This window comes from Aspergillus caelatus (genome assembly GCF_009193585.1).
Source record: "Aspergillus caelatus strain CBS 763.97 unplaced genomic scaffold BDV27scaffold_34, whole genome shotgun sequence".
NCBI classification, from domain to species: domain Eukaryota; kingdom Fungi; phylum Ascomycota; class Eurotiomycetes; order Eurotiales; family Aspergillaceae; genus Aspergillus; species Aspergillus caelatus.
Window position 1 is genome coordinate 114,929 of NW_022475297.1, and position 20,529 is coordinate 135,457.

The 20,529-nt window shown below is 47.5% G+C and overlaps 10 protein-coding genes across 10 annotated transcripts; 5 read left to right on the top strand and 5 right to left on the bottom strand.

Moving 5' to 3' along the window:
- Positions 1 to 189: 189 nt before the first annotated feature.
- Positions 190 to 1,252, bottom strand: BDV27DRAFT_154855 (lipase family protein; the record flags this gene model as incomplete). The annotated part of the gene is made up of 4 exons (XM_032072034.1): positions 190 to 495; positions 553 to 889; positions 944 to 1,109; positions 1,174 to 1,252. 4 exons carry the CDS (start codon positions 1,250 to 1,252, stop codon positions 190 to 192), a joined length of 888 nt encoding a protein of 295 aa, XP_031930646.1.
- Positions 1,253 to 3,832: 2,580 nt separating this feature from the next.
- On the top strand, positions 3,833 to 4,653 carry BDV27DRAFT_70412 (uncharacterized protein). The gene is made up of 2 exons (XM_032077354.1): positions 3,833 to 4,448; positions 4,517 to 4,653. The coding sequence occupies exons 1-2, from the start codon at positions 3,900 to 3,902 to the stop codon at positions 4,517 to 4,519; spliced, it is 552 nt and encodes a 183-aa protein (XP_031930647.1). The 5' UTR covers positions 3,833 to 3,899; the 3' UTR covers positions 4,520 to 4,653.
- A 339-nt stretch (positions 4,654 to 4,992) lies between these two features.
- On the bottom strand, positions 4,993 to 6,417 carry BDV27DRAFT_169492 (glutaminyl-peptide cyclotransferase family protein; the record flags this gene model as incomplete). Its single annotated transcript, XM_032075051.1, has 1 exon — positions 4,993 to 6,417. The coding sequence occupies exon 1, from the start codon at positions 6,076 to 6,078 to the stop codon at positions 4,993 to 4,995; it is 1,086 nt and encodes a 361-aa protein (XP_031930648.1). The 5' UTR covers positions 6,079 to 6,417.
- On the bottom strand, positions 6,250 to 8,311 carry BDV27DRAFT_70418 (putative MFS transporter). The gene is made up of 3 exons (XM_032077355.1): positions 7,765 to 8,311; positions 7,006 to 7,706; positions 6,250 to 6,950 (listed from the first exon to the last, which is right to left on the bottom strand). Exons 1-3 carry the CDS (start codon positions 8,067 to 8,069, stop codon positions 6,421 to 6,423), a joined length of 1,536 nt encoding a protein of 511 aa, XP_031930649.1. The 5' UTR covers positions 8,070 to 8,311; the 3' UTR covers positions 6,250 to 6,420.
- Positions 8,312 to 8,423: 112 nt separating this feature from the next.
- BDV27DRAFT_142711 (uncharacterized protein) lies at positions 8,424 to 10,316 on the top strand (the record flags this gene model as incomplete). Its single annotated transcript, XM_032069993.1, has 6 exons — positions 8,424 to 8,430; positions 8,941 to 9,206; positions 9,363 to 9,549; positions 9,609 to 9,729; positions 9,786 to 10,036; positions 10,243 to 10,316. The coding sequence occupies 6 exons, from the start codon at positions 8,424 to 8,426 to the stop codon at positions 10,314 to 10,316; spliced, it is 906 nt and encodes a 301-aa protein (XP_031930650.1).
- A 644-nt stretch (positions 10,317 to 10,960) lies between these two features.
- Positions 10,961 to 12,684, top strand: BDV27DRAFT_123706 (O-methyltransferase). The gene is made up of 6 exons (XM_032065928.1): positions 10,961 to 11,261; positions 11,312 to 11,441; positions 11,504 to 11,627; positions 11,686 to 11,707; positions 11,763 to 12,195; positions 12,250 to 12,684. The coding sequence occupies exons 1-6, from the start codon at positions 11,106 to 11,108 to the stop codon at positions 12,567 to 12,569; spliced, it is 1,185 nt and encodes a 394-aa protein (XP_031930651.1). The 5' UTR covers positions 10,961 to 11,105; the 3' UTR covers positions 12,570 to 12,684.
- A 462-nt stretch (positions 12,685 to 13,146) lies between these two features.
- Positions 13,147 to 14,351, top strand: BDV27DRAFT_123707 (SDR family oxidoreductase). Its single transcript, XM_032065929.1, has 3 exons — positions 13,147 to 13,642; positions 13,697 to 14,046; positions 14,107 to 14,351. Exons 1-3 carry the CDS (start codon positions 13,192 to 13,194, stop codon positions 14,149 to 14,151), a joined length of 846 nt encoding a protein of 281 aa, XP_031930652.1. The 5' UTR covers positions 13,147 to 13,191; the 3' UTR covers positions 14,152 to 14,351.
- On the bottom strand, positions 14,343 to 15,339 carry BDV27DRAFT_169497 (translation elongation factor EF1A/initiation factor IF2gamma; the record flags this gene model as incomplete). The annotated part of the gene is made up of 2 exons (XM_032075052.1): positions 14,693 to 15,339; positions 14,343 to 14,634 (listed from the first exon to the last, which is right to left on the bottom strand). The coding sequence occupies exons 1-2, from the start codon at positions 15,253 to 15,255 to the stop codon at positions 14,343 to 14,345; spliced, it is 855 nt and encodes a 284-aa protein (XP_031930653.1). The 5' UTR covers positions 15,256 to 15,339.
- A 479-nt stretch (positions 15,340 to 15,818) lies between these two features.
- On the bottom strand, positions 15,819 to 17,841 carry BDV27DRAFT_169499 (cytochrome P450; the record flags this gene model as incomplete). Its single annotated transcript, XM_032075053.1, has 7 exons — positions 15,819 to 16,021; positions 16,077 to 16,178; positions 16,247 to 16,530; positions 16,618 to 16,739; positions 16,800 to 17,134; positions 17,202 to 17,384; positions 17,436 to 17,841. 7 exons carry the CDS (start codon positions 17,839 to 17,841, stop codon positions 15,819 to 15,821), a joined length of 1,635 nt encoding a protein of 544 aa, XP_031930654.1.
- Positions 17,842 to 19,264: 1,423 nt separating this feature from the next.
- On the top strand, positions 19,265 to 20,517 carry BDV27DRAFT_154863 (terpene synthase family protein; the record flags this gene model as incomplete). The annotated part of the gene is made up of 3 exons (XM_032072035.1): positions 19,265 to 19,390; positions 19,449 to 19,794; positions 19,871 to 20,517. 3 exons carry the CDS (start codon positions 19,265 to 19,267, stop codon positions 20,515 to 20,517), a joined length of 1,119 nt encoding a protein of 372 aa, XP_031930655.1.
- Positions 20,518 to 20,529: the final 12 nt, after the last annotated feature.

Below are 20,529 nucleotides of genomic sequence, written 5' to 3' on the forward strand. Positions count from 1 at the left end.
CTGTATAAAGTTAAGGCACTAATAGTGTCTCGTCACTGATGCTAGAAGATCCATGTAATTTTGGTTATGTATAGATGAAAGTTTGCGTTATTCGTTTCCAAATGTAACCCTCCTTGTCCAGGAAGTAATCTTTGAAGGCTCACAAAAGTATCCTTTTCAAAGGCAGAAGTATATATACGAGAATTCTCACTACGAACATTCGCTAATGTAAATGAAGTACCACCGATGAGCATCGATGCTAGTTCCGTCCGTTCCATCGTTACCGCCCGTTGCATCGATTCCTGTAACTTCAGTCACATCAGTGGTGGTCACTGTTGCCTCGTCGGCACTGCTGATATAGTACTCCGGGCTGAAGTGATGATACCCGAGTAGCGTGGGTGGCAGCTTAGGCACAATATCATTCGTGTGCGTGACGCGATAGCTGCCACCCTTGTTTTGGTCCGTGATATATGTTGCCAATGCCTCGTTTCCAAGTCGAGGTTGTCCGTAGTTGTACTGTTTGGTTAGCACATTTGCATACCGTCACATTCACCGAATAAAGATATAACATACCAGCTCAACACTATGCCCGGCATTCCGCAGAGCAGTCGCTGCGAGGGCTGCCAGCGCAGCGCCGTAACTATGTCCGGTCAAGACTAAGGAATAATCGGAATGATCCGACAAGGCGGATTCCACCTTGGAAGTAATGGTATCGGCGATTTCGCTCCATGCCTTCCAGAAACCGCTGTGCACTTCACATCCGGAACACAAATCGCTGGCATCCTCGAGGGCAAAGTTGAGGTTGGCTACCCAGTTGGCCAAGTCAGAGCTACCCCGGAAAGACAGGACTAGCAGTTTGTTAGTCTCATCGGCCGCGAGGTACCCAGCGGGGTTGCCGTAAGATGACGATCTGAGTTGTCAGCAGTTGTCTGTGAATTAGAAGTGCATATCTGCGGTGACTTACTCGTTAAATTCATCCAAGGTGTTGGTAGATGCCGATTCTACCAAAGGACAATTGCCAACAGAGCATGTCAATTTAGTGCCGGTGGAGTTCAAGTTCTCAGAACAGTATGCGGCGGCACTGTACTGTGCAAAGAGGTCCAAATTGTTCAGGAGTGAAGAGCTGACATCTGAATCCGTCAGTCTGGCTCAAACGAGTCTTCATGTTAAGAATTGACGAAGAGACAAACATACCTCTGCGCAGTGGAGCCGGGGCTGCTTGAGCCAGTAAAAATAGACCGGCAACGGTCCCGAATCGCGCGAGACTAAACATTTCGAATGCCGTGCAAGACGAGATGCATTTCGCGAATATCCCTTGCGAAGCCAGCCTATTTTATACTCCTGTGATAGCCCCTCTTTCAGCCTTTTTTTTTTTTTTTTTTTTAACTATCCCTACCAGAGGGATAATAATCTAATGGAACCCCGCCCCTTGGCCCTTATCCGGACAGGCATCATATCCGAGCACGCGAAGGTATTCAAGGGCTGTATGGCTGGCTGATTCTTCTCTCATAAGACCCACTAGCGCCTTTCCAGTATAGCGCTTCGTCAGCAATAACAGAATGCATAACTAGTGCGTCGGATGGTTCCCATCATGCCCTATCACTGATAAGCGACCCCAACGTGTTTGTGGCTCAGCTGTGTGATAGGTGTGCCTGAGGGTCGCTTGCTGAGGCATATGCAGAGTGTTTTCTAATCAACTTTAACTAATCCATTACTCCTGACAATAGCATTCCTGCTCATCTCGCATAGTATCATCAGAGTTGACCATAGAAATCACAGGTCATGGGATATGCCGATTAGGGCTGTTCAGGAAGAAACTCCGTCGGATCGCCGATCACAGGAAATCCTCTCGTAAAAATCGTTCAGCGACATTTCCCCTTTAGGACCAATTTCGGACGATCTTCCGGACTGCTGATTGAACTATTCGATTGCGAAGTTGAGTGCAGCTGACAGGTATGTTGGCCTAATATTGTAAAACTCGTTATAAGCGATTGACTTTATGAAACTTGCCTATGTCGAGGCTAACTGAAATTTGTTTATAAGAAATTTGATATCATACCCCTTTTTGAATTGCTTCCATGACGTATTTCCCCTAGGTCTAGAAATATATTTTACAGTGATAAAACATATTCAGACAATGACAAGTGTAGCGTACTCATGTTTCTGGATATATGTGTGGTGTGAGGGACGTCTAATAAAATTAACGGAGAAAGGTCCAATACTATCATCTTTTGCCTGGCACCTTCTTACCCCGCCTGGTAGGGCTTCACCCCTCACAAGACGGAGCTTGGCCATGTGCCAAGTCAGCTGGCATTGACGACTCGGTCAATAACTGGAAGAGAATAACAGCTATCATGTTTGTAAGGGCGAGTCCTCCAATGGAAGTCCAAGCCTCTTGCTTTAATGTAACGTTTATGGATTAAACTCTGAGTCTCTGCTAGGACGTTCGGAGATGTTTCTACAATAGGGTGGTTTCATAATAGATACTAACTCGATAGCACCCCCGCTTGGAAAATATAAAAAACAACATTCGCTGATAAATCACCAGTTTTCTTGAAGCGCCGACTCAACACTTTACTTAGGCCCTTCCTTCTAGGTTGGCCGCAAGCTGGCTCCCTATGGTAGTCAACATGGCCTTGAAATTTTGAAGCCAAGGATTCACTGGATTCGTTACTATCCTATTTTTCGAGATAGGAAGGCTCTTCAACGTACAGTAGAGAACCTATGGATACTGCCTATTATTTAATTAGAATTTCTTAACTGAAATATCTTAGATGATTTTTGGGTTCCTCAACATCACTTCGGGCATTTCCCACGCTCCAAGAACGCGATGTCTGGGAGCCGTATGAGAATGAATAGCCTGACTGCGTAGATCACTGAGAGATAAGAGAGTGTGCTTCTCTACTCATTGCTTATTACGTTTCCAGAAGTTCTGGGACGAGTAGGCTGACAAACTCAATTGGGATGTCGGAAATTGAGCCGCTGACCATCCCATCGGTTGTGACCACCAGCGGTGCGAGTTGTAGGATCCTTTTAAATAGGTACTTAAGCTCGGTTGAAAATGTCCTGTGGCTGATTGGAACTAGAAAGGGCTGTTGTGGTTCTTGTTCCGAATACCTGTACTGTAGATTCCCTATTTTGGAAGGTCACTGCAGTGTAACAGCCTTGGTGGGTATAACGTGAGTAGGTAGCAATGAATGGACAACATTGGACTGGCATTTGGCAAGATAAAATTGTTGATAAGAAAAGGAAAGTCAATAGAGGTACTGTCTAGACACCGTTCTAAATAAAACTAGGAATGATTGGGTAGCAATTCCCCCAGGCATTGCTCGGTTGGGATACATATGATGAAAGATGGGGAAAGAAAAGATTGCTGAGAAAGGATTGTTACAGGAATTAAGAGGTGGATAGATAGCAGTTAAGCTATAGCAGTGTCTCTTATTGAGGCTATCCTTAGGTTATTTACTCTGCTTCCAGTGAGGCCAGTTAGGGCACGCTTCCCAAAACGGAAAGGGGATGTCGCCAATCAAAAACACCTCATTACGCAGCTGACATTACATTTGAGGACCAAAGGTACGATGTCTGTTAAAACAATTCCATTGCTTACGAGAGTTCACTGCGACCCATGGATCGCATCCCAAGTGACAGGCTTACAGGCCATACATTCATGATCCAGACCCGAGAAATGACGTCATGTAAATACTTGTCGCCTGAGGCATCAGGATTTGTGTGCTTTGGTTGGCGGCATCAAAGGTAATGACACTCATACTCGTCATGGATTCCACCGAGTTTAAATTTCCATATATGGATGGAACTCCTCGGAGGGACGAAGTTCTTGTTCTAATGCACATACCTACGGGCCTGCAACGTTTCCTATCCATTAGCACATTTAACCTGAGGATACGAGTATAACTGTCTGCATGCAGAGAGACACAATGTTCGCCAGACGACACAGTTGCCAGACAGCTCTTAGAACGGGGCGTTCACTGATTCCTCAGTATCATCCCATGACCCAGCCGGTTCTGCCAGCTTCACTGCGGACGATGCAAACAGTGATCAACCTCCAAGCGAAGGAAAACAAGGAGGAGGCTATCGATTTCGAACGTCAAATACTGAACCCCGAACGAAATGAAACTTGTAAATCAGGCACTGACGACGAAGTTGGTCACCACAAGTGCTCCTATGATCCGTCCAAAACCACACCAGAAAGCGAATATCTGGCCGATGAGGAAGAGTCCTTACTCGATGGCAAAGGCCATCATCCCCTTTTCGTCAGCCCGGCGAATGTAGAAGTCAGTCATTATATCGATCCCATGTCGGAAGGGGCGGTGCACGGTGCTGCCAGGCTGGGCCCTAGTGCACAGGGCTGGACTCGGAAACATAGGGAGGTGCATATTAAGGATGTTCCGGGGAGCCAGTATGAGCGTTATGAGAAGCTTTTGAAGGAATTGAGGAAAGCCAACACAAAGGTTTGTTTCAACCCAGTGTTCATATTGTTAAATGAGCACCTTGTGAGACCTGAGTGACTGTGCCTTAGTGAAACCCGCTAATCGAGATCGTCACTTTGTACTGTCCGTTCGCGCGTTCTGCTACGACGGTTTGACGAACGATGGCTTAAGTTGTAACTTGCATAGCTCGGTGGATTCTGTATACGGATATTAAGAGGCAGGCTCCAAAATTGTCCTTATGCTTCATGAATCTGGAAGATTAACGGATGGGAGTCTTACTAGACACACTATCTACCTATCTCGACAAGCCAGAGTGACAATATTCATGGTCTATAACTTGGGGGAATGGGATACGCACTTTAGGAACTTTTTTGTCTTTCGTTAACACTACTACTGGAACACTGAGTAAATCTGACCCAGATGTGATGGCTGCAAAAAGAAAATATTCTTACAATTTCATAAAGATCCAATAGGATATGAATAATATTGACAGTTCTTTTAGACTGTTTCACATCCTTATTGCTACCTTCAGTAGCATAGCGATAATTTCCCGTAATCTCCAGCTTCATACCATATAACCATCCAACTCCAACCACTCAACAATAAAAGCAATAAGCAAAACACTCCAGTCCTCCACAGAATCAAGATCCAAATTCTCCCCCGTATCACCCAAACTATGCCACACCTTCGGAAAGTCCCCAGTATCAGGATTCGCATCAATCAGATGTAGCACATCCACACCCCGTTCGATGAACGGCACCTGGTCATCATAGATAGGAAACCTGTTCATCCCAACCTTGTCTCTTTCGGCATCAATCAACCAAGGACTAATGCCACGCGACTTGAACTGATTTAACCCTTTCAACCGCTTCTCAAGCACAGCAGCCCGCCGATACACGTCATGTGTCGTGTTAAAATACGACGCAATCTTCGGCTCCCTCGAACCAAGGAGATCCAACAAGACAAATAACGAGATGGCCTTGATCCGACTGGAATATTTAGAAGACGGAGGATACCGCGTATGTTCCCACTCGGCAGCTAATGATCGCGCCCCGAATAACATCTCCGGCCAGTCAGGATTAAACGCTTCCTCTCCATCTGTGAATATAACTTGTATACCCTCCACGTTTTGTAGCGTAGGTAAAGTGTCCCATTTCCGACTTAATGCTGCATCGATACTTCCCACGGCGTGCATGATTATAGCGCAGGGAGCTGCACTGTCGATGGCTCCGATGAACCCCTCTGGTGAGCTTTTGCTGTCGTAATGAGCTACCAGGGTTAACCTGCTGATGTTACCTGAAGGAATACCGGGCGGATCACGAGTGGCGATTAAGTTGATGATGGGTATTTCCTTGGTGGTGGATTTGGCTGTGGAGTTTTGGAACTCGACTTGCCAGTGTGGGAGTGTTCTGGAGAAGAAGTTGGTGAAATGGGATCTGGTTGCTTCGGAACCTGGACTTCCTGGGACACGGGTTCGGAGGATAGGGGAGAGGAGTGTGCCATTGTGAATGTTAAAGTCTATGTTTGGTCGAGGGAGGTAAATGAGGGTGTTGTTGGATATGGGCTGGTATGTGAGTGTCTGAGTGATGGTAAGTATTAGAGTGAGGACTGTTTGTAGGAGGATGCTAAGTTTTGGGAGTTTGGAATGCATCGTGGATGGTAGTTTGTCGCTATAATTCTAGAGAGTGGTTTCTGAGGCCGGACTAGTTTCTTATGTATGCTCTCGTCAGACCGAGATGGGAAACATGGAACAAGTTAGGGAGTGAATAATGTCGAACGCTTAAGTGAATTGGAATAGTAAGACGTGTCTTCAGCGGTGCATTTCGAGACAAGGATGATTCTTCGTAGTATATGCTACGGTCACTGGGCTCAACCCTAAACAGTTTGTCTAGCCAGGGGACGTACTAATGGGACCTGACACTTTTCGGGTCAGTGTATCCATTCATTGAATGATTGCAAATTCAAGGCTTTTTCCATTGACACGAACTAACTATTATTTTCCTTCCCTATAAAATACCATCCGTCCCTGCCATTGCCTCAGTCGTTTACCGTATACCTGCAAGAACATCATGAAAAATACCGACACGAAGGTGATAGCCGCCTGGATCCCCAATGCCTTGGCAGGTCCAATCCGTGTTACCCAGTCAATCTGGATATAAGTAGCCATGAAGCCGGCCCAGTTGCGACTGGCTGTTACCCATGCACCCACGACGCCTGAACCCTCCGGATAGGAATCAAGGAGATAGGCATTGATAGCCGTCGTGACAATCATGACACCGATACATTGAATAGCCGCGAACACTGCGATGACCATGTAGTGCCAGTGATATTCAAATGCCAGACCCAAAATGATCAAACTAACGCAGCAGATAATCGTCGCAGGGTACGTGATAATTAACCGAGCTTCGGGGTCTAGTCGTCCACCGTGGCGTTTGATGTAGTACTGTCCAACAGCGTCGTGAAGGAAGTGCCCGGCGAACCAGCCAAGCAGGACACCGATAATGCCGAAGAAGTAGAAATATCCTGGGTGGAGTCAGTTTATTATAAAGCAGTCGGGAATATGTAGGGCGATAGTTACCTATGCCTCTGGTCGAGAAGCCATATATATTGGTCAACCAGATCCCGATCGTCGTATTGACGCCGATGACCCAGGCGAAGTTGAGGAAGTAGTATACCAGGATAGTGAGCACCGGTATCTTAGTTATGGCTATAACAGGCAGTGCCAAACACTGAACGAGGCTTTTATGTTTCCAATATTTCGCTTGATGCGCGCCAGTGAGACGAGTAATATAGGACCCTCGGGACGACGGCGGGTGCTTGCGGTCAAACAATGATTCATCCAGAAAGAGAATCAGTATAAGGCCCACTCCGGACATGATTGTGCACAGCCAGAATGCCCAGCGCCAGCTGACCCCAGACACGATGAATGAGGTGATCAAAGGGCCAAGATACGGGCTCATGATAATGGAGAATTCCACATAATTTATTACCTTGGGGTGCTCGTGGAAGAAGAAGAGGTCTTTGATCCACATTAGGGCGCCTCCCTGACCAACACTACAGAAGAAGCCGTTGATAATACGCGCGGCTAAATAAGAGGGAAAGCTGGTGGCTGCGGCCGACCATGCACAGGTGCCAACCATGACGCATTGGAAGAAAAGGGTAACTGGCAAGCGCCCAAAGTAATGCGCCAAAGGCACCACGAAGAGACCACACGCGCCTATGGTAAAGAGATTACCGACCACTGCTCTCTGCACCGTAGCTTGAGCTAGCTCCCACTGCCTGGACCATCGCATCAGCTGTATATTCACCGGAAGTGATTAGTTAGTTGATGACTTACATGGACTGTGGAATAACAGTTATAATAGCAGTCCCTCCAGTGTAATCAGCTAACAGCGCAATATAAGCAACTATTGCTACAGCAAACCATTTCTTCCGGGATGGCCAATTCAACGGGTCATTGGGTGTATCGAGAGGCTGCGGAATCAGAACGAAGCGACCGTCTGGACTAGTTTTCAGGCGCGCCGCATTGTCGGGATATTGGCTAGGATCAACGACATATCCTTCAAGAGCTTCTACCTCTTCATCAATCTCAGCATCTTGGACATGAGCTGGCAGCTTCTCGTTCGAATTCGGGCGTGGCATGGTGTTACTACGAACAAGATATTAAACCACTCAGGATAGGAATGAAAATCAAGAAACGAAGAGAATGACGAGAGAGAAGCGGTTCATGAAAATTTGGTCTTAGCCAAAACCGCTAGGAAACGCAAAGTATTCAATTTCGCAAAGGTAGCCTCGTTTCGTCTAGCGATACGCTGGAGAGGATAATCCCTGGGCCGAAGTAACCCAATCCAAGGCAGCCCAGTCTAATATTTGCAACATTAGGAGAAATACACCATTCTCTGAGTAACACAAGCCAGTGTCGGTGAGTTTCAATTTAAATAATTAAGTCGTACTGCGGCGATGCCTAGACAGGGATGGAGACTGTCGGTGCCAGACATGGCCCGTACGCTTGGCACAACCGCCATGCAACTGTGACGTTTCACCGGCGGAGGACTAACAAGCAGGGGGCTGGAAAGGCAGTACGGAGTAGCCGTTTTCACATGTAGTGTTAATAATCATCGGACATTACTTATATTGGGCAGGGATGGCGCACCAATGCAGGTGCTAAGCATGGGTCCGCGCTCAACCTTAGCCGAACAAAGAAACCAGCGGCTGGCCCTAGTAAATAAGTCAAAGACGGGTGGAGAAAACGGCATCGTATTCATTTATTTGATAGTGGACGTAGTACTTACTAGGGATTTAGTATTGATGTCTCCAGCCAAGATCCTTGTTCGGGAAGACACATCACACACTATGATCCAAGGAAAGGATTAGAGCTGTACCGAGTCTGTTAGGTAAACTTATATGCCCCAAGGAACAACGAACCTCTGCTAAAAGGTGGCACATGGTACATCAATCCATGTAGCTCTTCCTGTCGTGGGGGTCAAAGGTCTGGCTGCATATTCAATGACAGAGCCACCGAGTCCAGAGCATGGAGGAAAAGGGTCACTGGTGCTCGGAGTCACCTGGGCCGAGGCGGGTCTGGCATTGATCTTACTCGCATTGCGAGCGAAGACTGCCTCTCTCTGTCCGCCTGGTCAGCCGGCATTCGGTATTTTTGGTTTACGATGGGATTTTATTTGGGTTGTCATTGCACTGGTATGGTCCCATGGATACTCGTGCCGAAAGGATGCTGATCGTATGAAGGCCTTTGCTTTGTGTGCGCAAAGCTTCATGACCGTGAGTGTAAGGTATGGCCTTGGAGATCACCAAAGTTTGTTATCGGCGCACAATATCGTTCAAACGAATCTATGGAGTTGGATGGCACAGATCGTCGCCATCCTCTGCCTCGTGATATCGCGGATCGCTGTCATCGCATTCCTCTTATCCCTTCAGGGCCGCACCAGTAGCATCGGCCGGATAGTGCTCTATACAGTTGGCGCGGTACAGGGCATCATTAACGTGATCGAGGTCGCCCTGATCCTGAAGCAATGCGATCCGACAGAAAAGCTATGGAATCCAGCGGTCGTGGGAACGTGTGATCGAGTCCTCATATGCTCTCGGGTTGGGTTCCTCCAAGGCAGTATGTACAGGAAAAATAAATTGTCCACCTAACTCAAACCAATTAATTTTATTGTTTAGGCATTGGAGCGGCAGCCGATCTCTTTCTCGCATTTTATCCGGTGCACATCATCGGCCGACTGCAACAAATGAAGCTCTCTACTAAGATTGGCTTGTGTTTGATTATGAGTGGAGGGCTCATGTATGAGATGATCTCAACACTCTCCAATGGCTTTGTTCATACTAATGAGTATCCAGAGCAGGTATTGCTGGCATCAACAAAACAATCGCAATTGCCTCCATTACGCACGATGACCTGACGTACGGAATCTACAAACTTAACACATGGGTGCTCACTGAAATGTGGTTCATTATTATCTTTGGATCGATCCCAGTACTTCGTCCATTCTTCGTGCGCTTCACGCAGGATATCAAAAGTGCCGCCGGATATGGTCATTCTCGAAGCCGTACCAATCCTTCCGATTACCTGACCAGTGGCCGCAACAATCGTGAATCGTGGATGCAACTCGATGACCGGTCGCATAGTACTTATGTGACACATGTTTCTACCTATGCGAAAAACGATTCAGATCTGCAATGTGGAGAAAATAATCATTATGCCCTTGGGCAGGGACAATCAGGAAGACAAATTCTGGTCACGAGGCATACAAGCGTGGAGTCGGAAAGATGCTAGTATTCACTTCAAAGTCAGCAGAGCTCAGAATATTTGTCAATCCATGGGAGTGGCAGAGCCTAAATGCAGGGAGCTTTGAATCGTTCCATCTTTAGAATCTACTCAACGTGGGGTAATTCTACATTGCATGATATCTATACTTGTTGAATTGAATATTCCCCTACAGCTATTCAACCTCACTCCATACATGATAGATACAAAGCATTCTCTTGTTAGTATTCAATTTGAGGCCCACGGCGTAGCAAAATGACTGCCTCGACTACATGAATAGGATACTTTGTTAAGGCTTCCAGATACAACTTTTCATCCCGCTGTGCAGGGATATGCCGGAAAAAAAGAGAATAATTAGTAGAATACTAGGTAGATTGAGTCACACAGCGAAGATCTCAGCACGTTTCAGCGAATCCAGTGGCTATTTTGTGGATGGTAGCATTGGGACAAGGGTCTGATATTCCAGCCCCACCCACGATATATGAATTGCTCGTGCCGTTTATCCACCACCCTGCAGTAGTCTCATTTCGCAATGGAACCTCGCCCATCCCGTGTCTACTTAATATAAATTAATGAGACGATATTCGTGAACTAAGGAATTGGCTTTCGCTTCATTTTAGACCGGAGCTCCCGCCAGTTAAGATGGAACCGGAACTCGGAATCCTTGAGGGCAGAGCGAAAGATGGGTTGGCTGGGATTACCTCGCTTAATCATAGTGTCATGGCACTCGGTAGGAAAGGAATTAAGCTGGGACGTATAGAAGGCTAACGGGTAATATAACCTTGACCTATAATTCCGTACTGCAATTCACTTCACTTCTCGTATCCGTGCCGCACCTTGCCTCTCTCCCAATTCTTTATTTCAGACCTCAAATAACACCATAAAACCTCAGAATGGCAGTGTCCAGGGAACTCGCGGAAGTCCAGAGGCTTGTAGCAGCTGAGGCAGCAGGCGACACAAATGCACATGGAGAACTTTTGAGAGCAATTCGCCAGTTGCAGCTAGCGGTAGAAACACCAGTAGAGACGACCTCGCGATTTAATTTCCAGGTATGTGTTGCGCAAGACAAATCGCCACATTCCCCGCTCACCTCCTACAGATTATGCAGAATATCTCGATACGTGTCGCCATCGAGAAACAGTTTCTTCATCTTATCGCAGCCCGAAATGGCGCGCCCATCACAGCGTCTGAGATTGCAAACAAAACTGGAGAGAATCTATTGCTTATTGGTAAGGTCAGATGCTAGGTGTAGCTTTCTATGAGAGGACTTACTAAATGCATAACTATTCAGTGCGTGTCATGCGTGTCCTGACAGCCATTGGTCTATGTGATGAGGTTGGTAATGAGACATATGCCGCCAACGAAAAAACACACTTCAAGATTCTGCCCGGATCCGTAGCTGCTGAGAAGCATCAGTATGTGATCTTAGGACTCTAAAAATTCACTGCTGAACATGAGACTGACCATTTACAGTTTTGATTTGGACTTTGGCATGGTATGGATTGGCTGAAGCTCTGTTTGACATGGATCGATTTACTAAATCCTGGTAGGGTGGTAGGCTTGTCGACTATATGCGAGGCCCAGGCATTCAACAATTTGCCGATGAGCCTGGGGCAACCACTTTATTCAAATATGCCCATGGCACCGATGTCATCTTCGGGCTATTAGAGAAGAACCCGGAGCAGAAGCAGGCATTTGATGACTACATGGCATCACGACGAGTAGCCAATTTGCCCCAGTGGTTCGAAATATATCCCGCAGCTGAGAAGTTTGCCAACGCCCGCCGGGACTCCAACGCTACCTTGATGGTTGATGTTGGGGGAGGGCCCGGGCAGGAGCTGATCCGATTCAAAGAGAAATGTCCGGACATTCCCGGTCGTCTAGTGCTTCAGGATCTGCCCTTGACCCTTCAACGCATTGAGAAATTGCCCGAGGCCATTGAGCCGATGGAATACGACTTCTTTACACCGCAACCGGTGAAAGGTATGTAAAATGTCCACTGATATGGCGACCATGTAGCTGAAACCTGGTTCATAGGAGCTCGTGTATACTTCCTCCGCGATGTGCTGCACAACTGGTCTGATGCCAAGAGCACCCAAATCCTATCGCGAATTGTCGAAGCCATGGACCCCGAGTATTCGACATTATTGATCGATGATTACGTCCTGCCTGACACTGGGGCAGATCTTAGGGCTGCGGAAATGGACATTCTCATGTGGCTTCACACTGCTGGGTTGGAACGTACAGTCTCCCAGTGGAAGACCCTCTTCGGTACTGTTGGCCTTGAACTAGTGAAAATATGGCACTCCCCCAGAGGTAATGAGTCCGTCTTGGAAACTCGAGTGCAGCAGAAGTAATTGGTATATTGTTGCTGTATGAATGCTTGACACGGCAAATGCGCGTATGATATAATTAGACGAGTTAACCTTTTGCAAAGTACTGTATATCTCTTCCCATGTTACTACCATCAAAATATATAACATAATGATGCAGTAAACTACACCAGGTTTCTACCCAACCCGTCACACTGAAGATTATAATTCATGCATGCGATTGGCGGTTCTTCTTCAATCTACTTGCTCACTTCTGGATCGGTACCAATCTGGTGGAGTGACATAGACACCGATTGAGAAACTTGCGATCAATACAACGAGGAGCAAAGCTACCCACGCTCTCTAAAGAATGGCTATTCATTGTTGAAAAAGGAAGTGAGCAATGAGATCGAACTGAATATCTCGCTCTCGAGCACATGAGAAATATGGGGTGCGATAGGCTGCGCGTGCTCTCTAGACGTGTAAGGGATATGCTCTAGAACGTGGAAGATGTTCTGTTGTGGGTCTTACTCTAGTCACGGGATCGATCTATGTCAACTTTAGCTCTTAGCGCTTGTTAGGTCGTGTTAAGTCTCACCTTGCCTTCTGGTTTGTCTTTTGAATTCCCCGAACTCGAGTGTGTGTGATATCCATTAAAACCACCAATATGACGTCTGAGACAAATTTCCTTCAATCGGTGCTCATCACCGGATGTAGTTCAGGTGGAATTGGCTCGGCATTGGCCGAAACATTCCACGAACGCGGATTGCACGTTTTCGCGACAGCACGCTCAATGTCCAAGATGGCACACCTGGAGAAACTGCCCAACGTTACTCTCCTGGAGCTCGACGTGACCGACTCGAAGAGCATCGAATCTGCTGTCGAGGTCGTCACCGCCAAAACAGGCGGCAAGCTGAACTATCTGATCAACAACTCAGGTCAGAGTCTCGTCATGCCAGCTTTGGATACGAACATTGAAGATGCCAAGAAATTGTTCGATGTCAATCTGTGGGGCATGGTTGCTGTCACGCAAACCTTCTCGCCCCTGATCATCGCAACCAAAGGAACAATCGTCAATGTCGCATCGCTTGCTACCTTCTTCCGCTCCCCCTGGCTAGGTTCGTCTCCACTTTATCCACATTCTTGAACCTTTCCTTATTGACGACGGTTAGCTTTCTATAATGCCTCCAAGGCAGCCGTAGACGCTTACGGCCATACTCTCCGTCTGGAATTGGCTCCCTTTGGTGTTAAAGTCGTCACTGTAACTGCGGGGACAGTCCAAACCAATATCTTCAGGCCTGTAGAGGAAGTTCCCCTCCCTCCTGACTCCATGTATAAAGCAGCCTCGAAAGAGATGGCGGGTATTGCGAATGGAAGGTTTGTCCAAGGATCTATGGCCCCGGCCGAGTTTGCCAAAAGGGTTGTGGATGATGTGCTCAGTGGAGCAACAGGTATGATCTGGAGAGGAACAATGGCAACCATTGCACGGATAATGTACACCATTCTTCCGACTTGGGTAATGGTAGGTGGTTGCCCTTTGTTTCCAAATTCAGGTCCATTATGCTCACATCTGAATGTTTAGGATCGTTTGACATTCCCTGGTTCTGGTCTGGATAAATTGAGCTGAGGAGACGTGTGAAAGTCATATTTTGTGGAATGTGCAATTTGATCTAGTTTTTCTTTTGTGAATACAGAAAGTTGGCTTTTATAGTAACACAACAGTCTAGATATGAAACTCGAGCTATCTGCTGACAACTGAAAGATTATGTCCATTTAAGACCTGGCACGCGTTACCTGCGTATTGCTAGGTAGAGACATCTACTCAAGGGTGGAGGTAACGATGCCCCTGCCGACTGTCCTTCCACCCTCACTGATGGCGAAGTGCAGGCCTTCTTTTATCGCCATCGGCGCGACCAGCTTGACTGTGATCGACCAGCTATCACCTGGCATCACCATTTCCATGCCCTCCAGCGACGTGATCGAACCCGTCACATCCGTCATGCAGATGAAGAACTGCGCCTGGTAGTTGTTGAAGATCGGCGCGTGGCGACCGCCCTCTTCCCTGTTCAGCAGGTACACCTGCCCCTTGAAATCCGTGTACATCCTCACGCTTGATCCCACGTAGCAAGATACCCACGTTCTCGCCTGCCCGGCCTTAGTCCAGCGACTTGCGGAACATTTCCACGCCTGTGCACGTCGTCCGGACCACTGCGCCGAAGCCCACGATGTCAACTTCGTCGCCGACCCGGATCACGCCGCGACCTGGAACTGAGAACACGTCCTCCACCGGCATCAAGAACGGGTGGTCCACCGTAGGCGCGGGAACCGGGATGTACCTGCCCAACGCCTCCACCAGGCGGATGATGGCGTGCTCGCCTAGCTCGCTCCCGTCCGAGCCCCCTTCCAGCACCTGTTTGGCTGAGCCCTTGATGATCGGCAAGTTGTCGCCGGGGAAACCGTAACTGGTCAGCAGGCCGCGCACTTCTAGTTCCACCAGCTCGTGCTGATCCTCGTTGTCCACCATGTCACACTTGTTCAGGAATACAACGATGTACGACACGCCAGCTTGCCGCGCTACCATAATCTCCTCGCGCGTCTGCGCCATCAGGCCGTCCATCTGCACTGCGTCGCTGAGCATGTATTTGATGTAATCAGCTTGACGAGGCCAGTCGACGTGCATATATTGTCGAGTCTCGGACTCGTACTGGACGTGGGCGGTCAGCATGGCCATACCATGGACCTTCTTCTTGAGCTCGTTGTCAGTTTAGTCGTTGGCTATGGAGGGCAATCCAAATTTGGCGGTGATGGCAGCCGTCAGGGTTGTCTTGCCATGATCAGCATAACCAATCGTACCGACGTTGATAAGGGGCTTTGGTAAGTGAAGACAAGTAACTAGTATTCCATTATAGTCGTTATAGCGGTCATGGGCTTAGTTAATGACTAAAAGGGGGGTGAGAGGGTGTCCACAGCAGAGCTCATATGCAGGGCAGCTCTCTCGAGTCCCCCCTCCTTATTTGTTCTCTGTGGACTGTGTCGACCTCCCACAAAGTGTGCACCAACTAGCCTACAAGCAGTTTAGCGTTGCGAGATTTCTTTCATCTATTTGTATCAGAAAACTCCAGGGTGCCTTTTTGGAATTAAATACCTCGCCTATGCTAACCAGCCCTCCCCGGTCCAGGAGACTGCCCATGTGCTTGTTACTGTATCAAAGCCCATCAGGATTGTCCCTATTGCCCGGAATTGCACTACACATCCTAGATGAGGGCATATTCACGCAGTATACCAAAGCTAACTCTAGCTGATGGAACCCGGATTCCTCTTCGTGAATATCAGCTTCAACGAAGGTGCCACCAGCGTAAAAGTATCCAGCTGGCCCTCCCAGAAGGTTTTGGCCGACTGCCCTGGTGCTAAAGCAACATCATAACTATGGAGTATCATGGCGACGACACGTCGCAGTTCCATCAAGGCGAGTCGTTTCCCGACACATGCGTAGGGTCCTTCTCGAACGGTAAGAAGGGAAGTGTATGAAATGGGAGGAGTCAAGCTACTTACCTGAGCTGAACGGAATAAAAGCAGAACGATCCTTCACAAGCTCAGGACGAGTTGTCCATCGTTCGGGAATGAATTCGTCCGGGCGCTCGAATGCGCGGCTGTCTATTACCAGGGTAAAACGAATCAGTATTGATGGACTGTGCCATGGAGGTATCCTTATTCCCACTCACCTCGATAGACAGTGTACGTCGGGACCTGTATAACAACATTCCCGGGTATGAACTTATCGCCAATCTTCAGGCCTTCTGGCGGCGTGACACGTTGCAGGCCAGACGGGTTGGGAGACTGGAGCCGCCATGTTTCGTTGAGAATAGCGTCAAGCAAGTCAATTTGGGCCAGCCGGTCAGACTCTAGATCTGGGAGTGCGTCTAGTCGAGATTGAAGCTCTCTAGTGATGGATGGGTTACAAGCAAGATGGCAGAACACGTTGCTGAGCGATGAAGCTACTGTGTCACTAATATCTTTTAGTCATGTCACTGATTGACGAATATTTAACCTTGACCAGATGTCTTGAGAACATGGTTGGCGTGTTGTGACATACCTTCCAGCCACTACTATAAGGTGAGCATCTCCGTGCAGATTCAGGGTGTCTTGTTGCGACTGTGGTCCCTGGCGATAAGCATCAAGGATCCAAGAAAACACGTCAGGCCGCTCGGGTTCGCACTGTTGTACGGTAGTTAGAACATCAGTAGCAAATTGAGTCTGCCATTGATGAGGCCTTACCTTGGCTCTCTCGGAGATCTGGTCAGCTATCCATTTCCAAAAGCGGAGGAAGTTGCTGTTCAATAATGGTACTCTCTTGGTAAAAGGGAAAAGCCAAGCCAAGTGGCTGAAATAAGCTACCCTGGCCATGTCTGTGCGGATGGTCTGTAAAATGTAGGATTCTTTCCCGTCGATCAGCATGTTAGAAGTTTTGCCGAAGGCAAGATCGGTCATGACGTCGAAGGAAAAATAGTTGAACCACTGGGTGATATTTATTGGCTTTTCCGCATTTCTCTGAATTACTTGGAGAAGCTGCCCGACGTGTTTTGAGACTCTAGGCTCGTAATCGTGGAGTGCTAGTGCGATAGCCAATAGTGTCAGATCGATTGCTTTATTAGAATTTCGATAAGGTCCATTTGGTACCTTTAGTGCTAAACCCCTGGTCCCAAACTTTTCGCCGGCGTGCATGCTCTTGCTTGTCTCTCTCCATGAAGAGAGGCACGCGTGGTTCTAGTAATGTGTACCATGGACCTTTAGTCACAGGAGACTGGCTCCCATATATCGCTTTTACTGCCTGTGGATCCGCAATGGATAGCTCGCAAGGGCCTGAGATTAAAAGCATTAGACTGGGTGATATCGCTGTAATTAGGTACTCACCTAGTCGGACATAGTCGCCATACTTGTGATGAAGCTTTTGAACTTCTATAGGTTTTTGTAGATTTAGGGATAATGTTGTGGTATAGAAATTTGTCAGGCGGCCAAAGAATGGGCCAGGAAACTTGCGGAGCCTGTGGAATAATAATCGATGAACGAGCATGCTACAGTAGACGCCGAAGAGATGGTAGCCACACAAACTCGAGAAAGCTGCCGGTGACAGCCATAGTCCAGCCCAATTCAATAGGCCAAAGTAAAGTGCCAGATTGCCGCCCATAATGATGAAGGTATAAATCTGCACAAGCAGCATAGAAGTTGTGTCCCATTCCCCAAACCTGTACAAGAGGTTATGAAGCGAAACACCGCTAAGTGTCGCAATTAGCGGCAGCGAGCCATGTGTGAGCATCATTTTGACTGCTCACCAACCCGCACCGCTAGGTCTCCAAAAAGCGTTATGTTGCCTTATGACAAACTCTCCAAGGCTGATGAGGAATATAAGGGTGTGGGAGCCTCGGCCCTGAAAGTTGACAGGCTCTGTCAATGATATGCATGCATCGTGCTTTTGGCCTAGAACATCCATACGCTTCACGTAACGGTGCGGCTGACGGCGGGGATGTTCGGCTATTTCCCACAATGCCCTGCATTAGATGATGATTTGCAAATCACCTGGATAAATCCCTCAGCTGCAATTCTGCAGCTGGGTGCTGTATCGCTAGTGGCAATTTAGTACGTAAAGCAATAGCCCAAAGCTGCCAAGAGCTATGAGGATTGCATATCAACAGTGGGTCACGACTTCCGTTCACCACACTAATTAGGGCAACGCGCCGAGACTCCTCACCTTTCACATCACGGACAGGTATCGTAGTGGCATGGATCCCTAGCTCCTTCGGTCCCACCCCTGATCTTGGTGCCCTGTGCTTGGCTGCTAATGTGGCCCTAGCCTCTTGTTTTGACCACTAGATGTCTTAGACTGTCTAGTGTAATGTAAGTGGCAAGATAGATTTAGGAGCTGTCTTCGCTAGCCCTTACATAGCCCTGGAATCAGTTGCAGGAAAGTAGAGACGGCTGTGCCCGAGGAATTCCGACCTTCTTCACGAGTGTTGCAGAAAGGCACGAAAGGCGTCGAATTGAAGCAAGACCACTTCGTCATCACGTGCACCAAGTCGCTATGCTCCAAAGCCTTCGTGACGGTAAAGTTACCTCCCGTGTGTTTCACTCCGAAGAAGGATTTTGTTCGTAATTCAGCAGCCTGTTGTCTTGTGTGCGTACGACTAGCACAAGGACCAATGAAGGACGACGGAAATGGTCTCAGAACTGAGAGTGGAGACAAATGAGAGCCAAAGGAACTAATATATGGGTTTATATTAAAAAGGTAGGGATTGTGGGTCCAATCCAATCCCCTAGATCCAAAGGCAGATATAGGCCTGAGCAATCAATAGTTCGCAGCTGAAAAAGGGTGTGCAGGCATCACGCGGGAACCAACTTCAAGCGCACTGCATATGATATCGTGTCAGTGGCGTGCTAGCTGAAGGCAGCCTGCTCCCACCAATATGTGGTACGCCGTGTGCATGTTATGTACAGCTGAGTGATTGGTTGGCGATCGTGACGGATGTCTGCTGGGTCATACGCCACTAGAAGCCTTTCGTGGTCTGTGCTCGTCGAATTTTCTACTCACATGTGGCTCTTATGGTGGATGTGTAAGGCCTGTCGGTAATGTCATGACAATCTTATTTCTGTGAAGAAACATATCAGGTTGCTGAACGGAGATTTATTTGTCACACGAATATCATCAACTTCACACGTCATATTCACTGTCAAATAATACAGCAAATATGAGTCTTTCGTCTGAAACTAGAGAGTTGATGGAGCAACATCTGTGTGAATACACAAGGAAGGAGGCAAGTCCTTCAATGCGAACAAATACTATCCAGCTAAAGAACTACAGTTTCTCACTACACGTAAGCAATAGAGTCTACCCATATATCAATAGCTGACGACGCTAACATGCAGATCTAGTTATATATTCCCGACTTCGGAGTAACCGAGATACCATTTCAGAGCCAGGCAGGGCAATCCTCAGAGAAGAGCACCTGTATCCGGGATGTTCTTTACTCACACCTGGGATTTAGGTATTCTACACCGTCTGAGAATAACAGAGATAAAGCATCCATTCTACAACAATGTATCAGCGAAGTTAGAACGATTGCTCTGTTCTTCCCGGATATACGGGCCACTAATATCCGGATTTGCATGGCTGCTTGGCTAGGAACGTTGTGTTCCATTGATGACTTGATTGAAGATATGATGCCTGATGAGGCGAGTGTTGTTCTACACCATTCGATACAGGCTCTACGAGAAGAATGTAAGTTATTAAACTACAATTACCGAAGCGATTACAATACCATGGCTAGGGAACTTACTGATACTAGATATATTAGGCTCCTTTACCTCTCCCCAGCACGCGGTTGTTGAGTATTTCATTGCCTTCAAGCGACATTGCTTAACATATTTATCTCTGGAAGTAGCTCGACGTTTCTTTGATAGTGTTTGTATTACACTTGAGGGGCTACTTGATGAAATAGGCTTCAATCTGGGTTACTTGCAATACAACCTGGAGACATATATGAGCATACGTGGGCGTACGATTGGAATTAAGCCCTTTTTTACACTCATCAAAAGCATACTCGGAACAAATGACCATCACTGGTCGACAGAAATATTGGACATGGAGAGGAATATTTTCTCTATAATTGGTCTCCAAAACGACCTAGTTGGCTTGGAGAAGGATATCCATACCAAGCAGCAAATGAATGCTGTTTTTGTTAATGCAGCACACATTACCAACAACATCACATCCGCACGGAAGGATGCAGCACTTCAAATTGCCACCAAAAATATCTCTGCTTTGCATAACCAACTTATGGAGCATGTGTTGGAGAACCGTGCAAATCTTCAGCAGAGGACCATTGGAAAACTTGCGTATACTCTCGAGTCTAGCTTTGCAGACATACAACTGCTGTTTACACAGACGCATCTCAAGTGGTGCACATCCGCGAAGAGATATACGTTACTGCCGCAGAGCTAAACAGGATGTAAA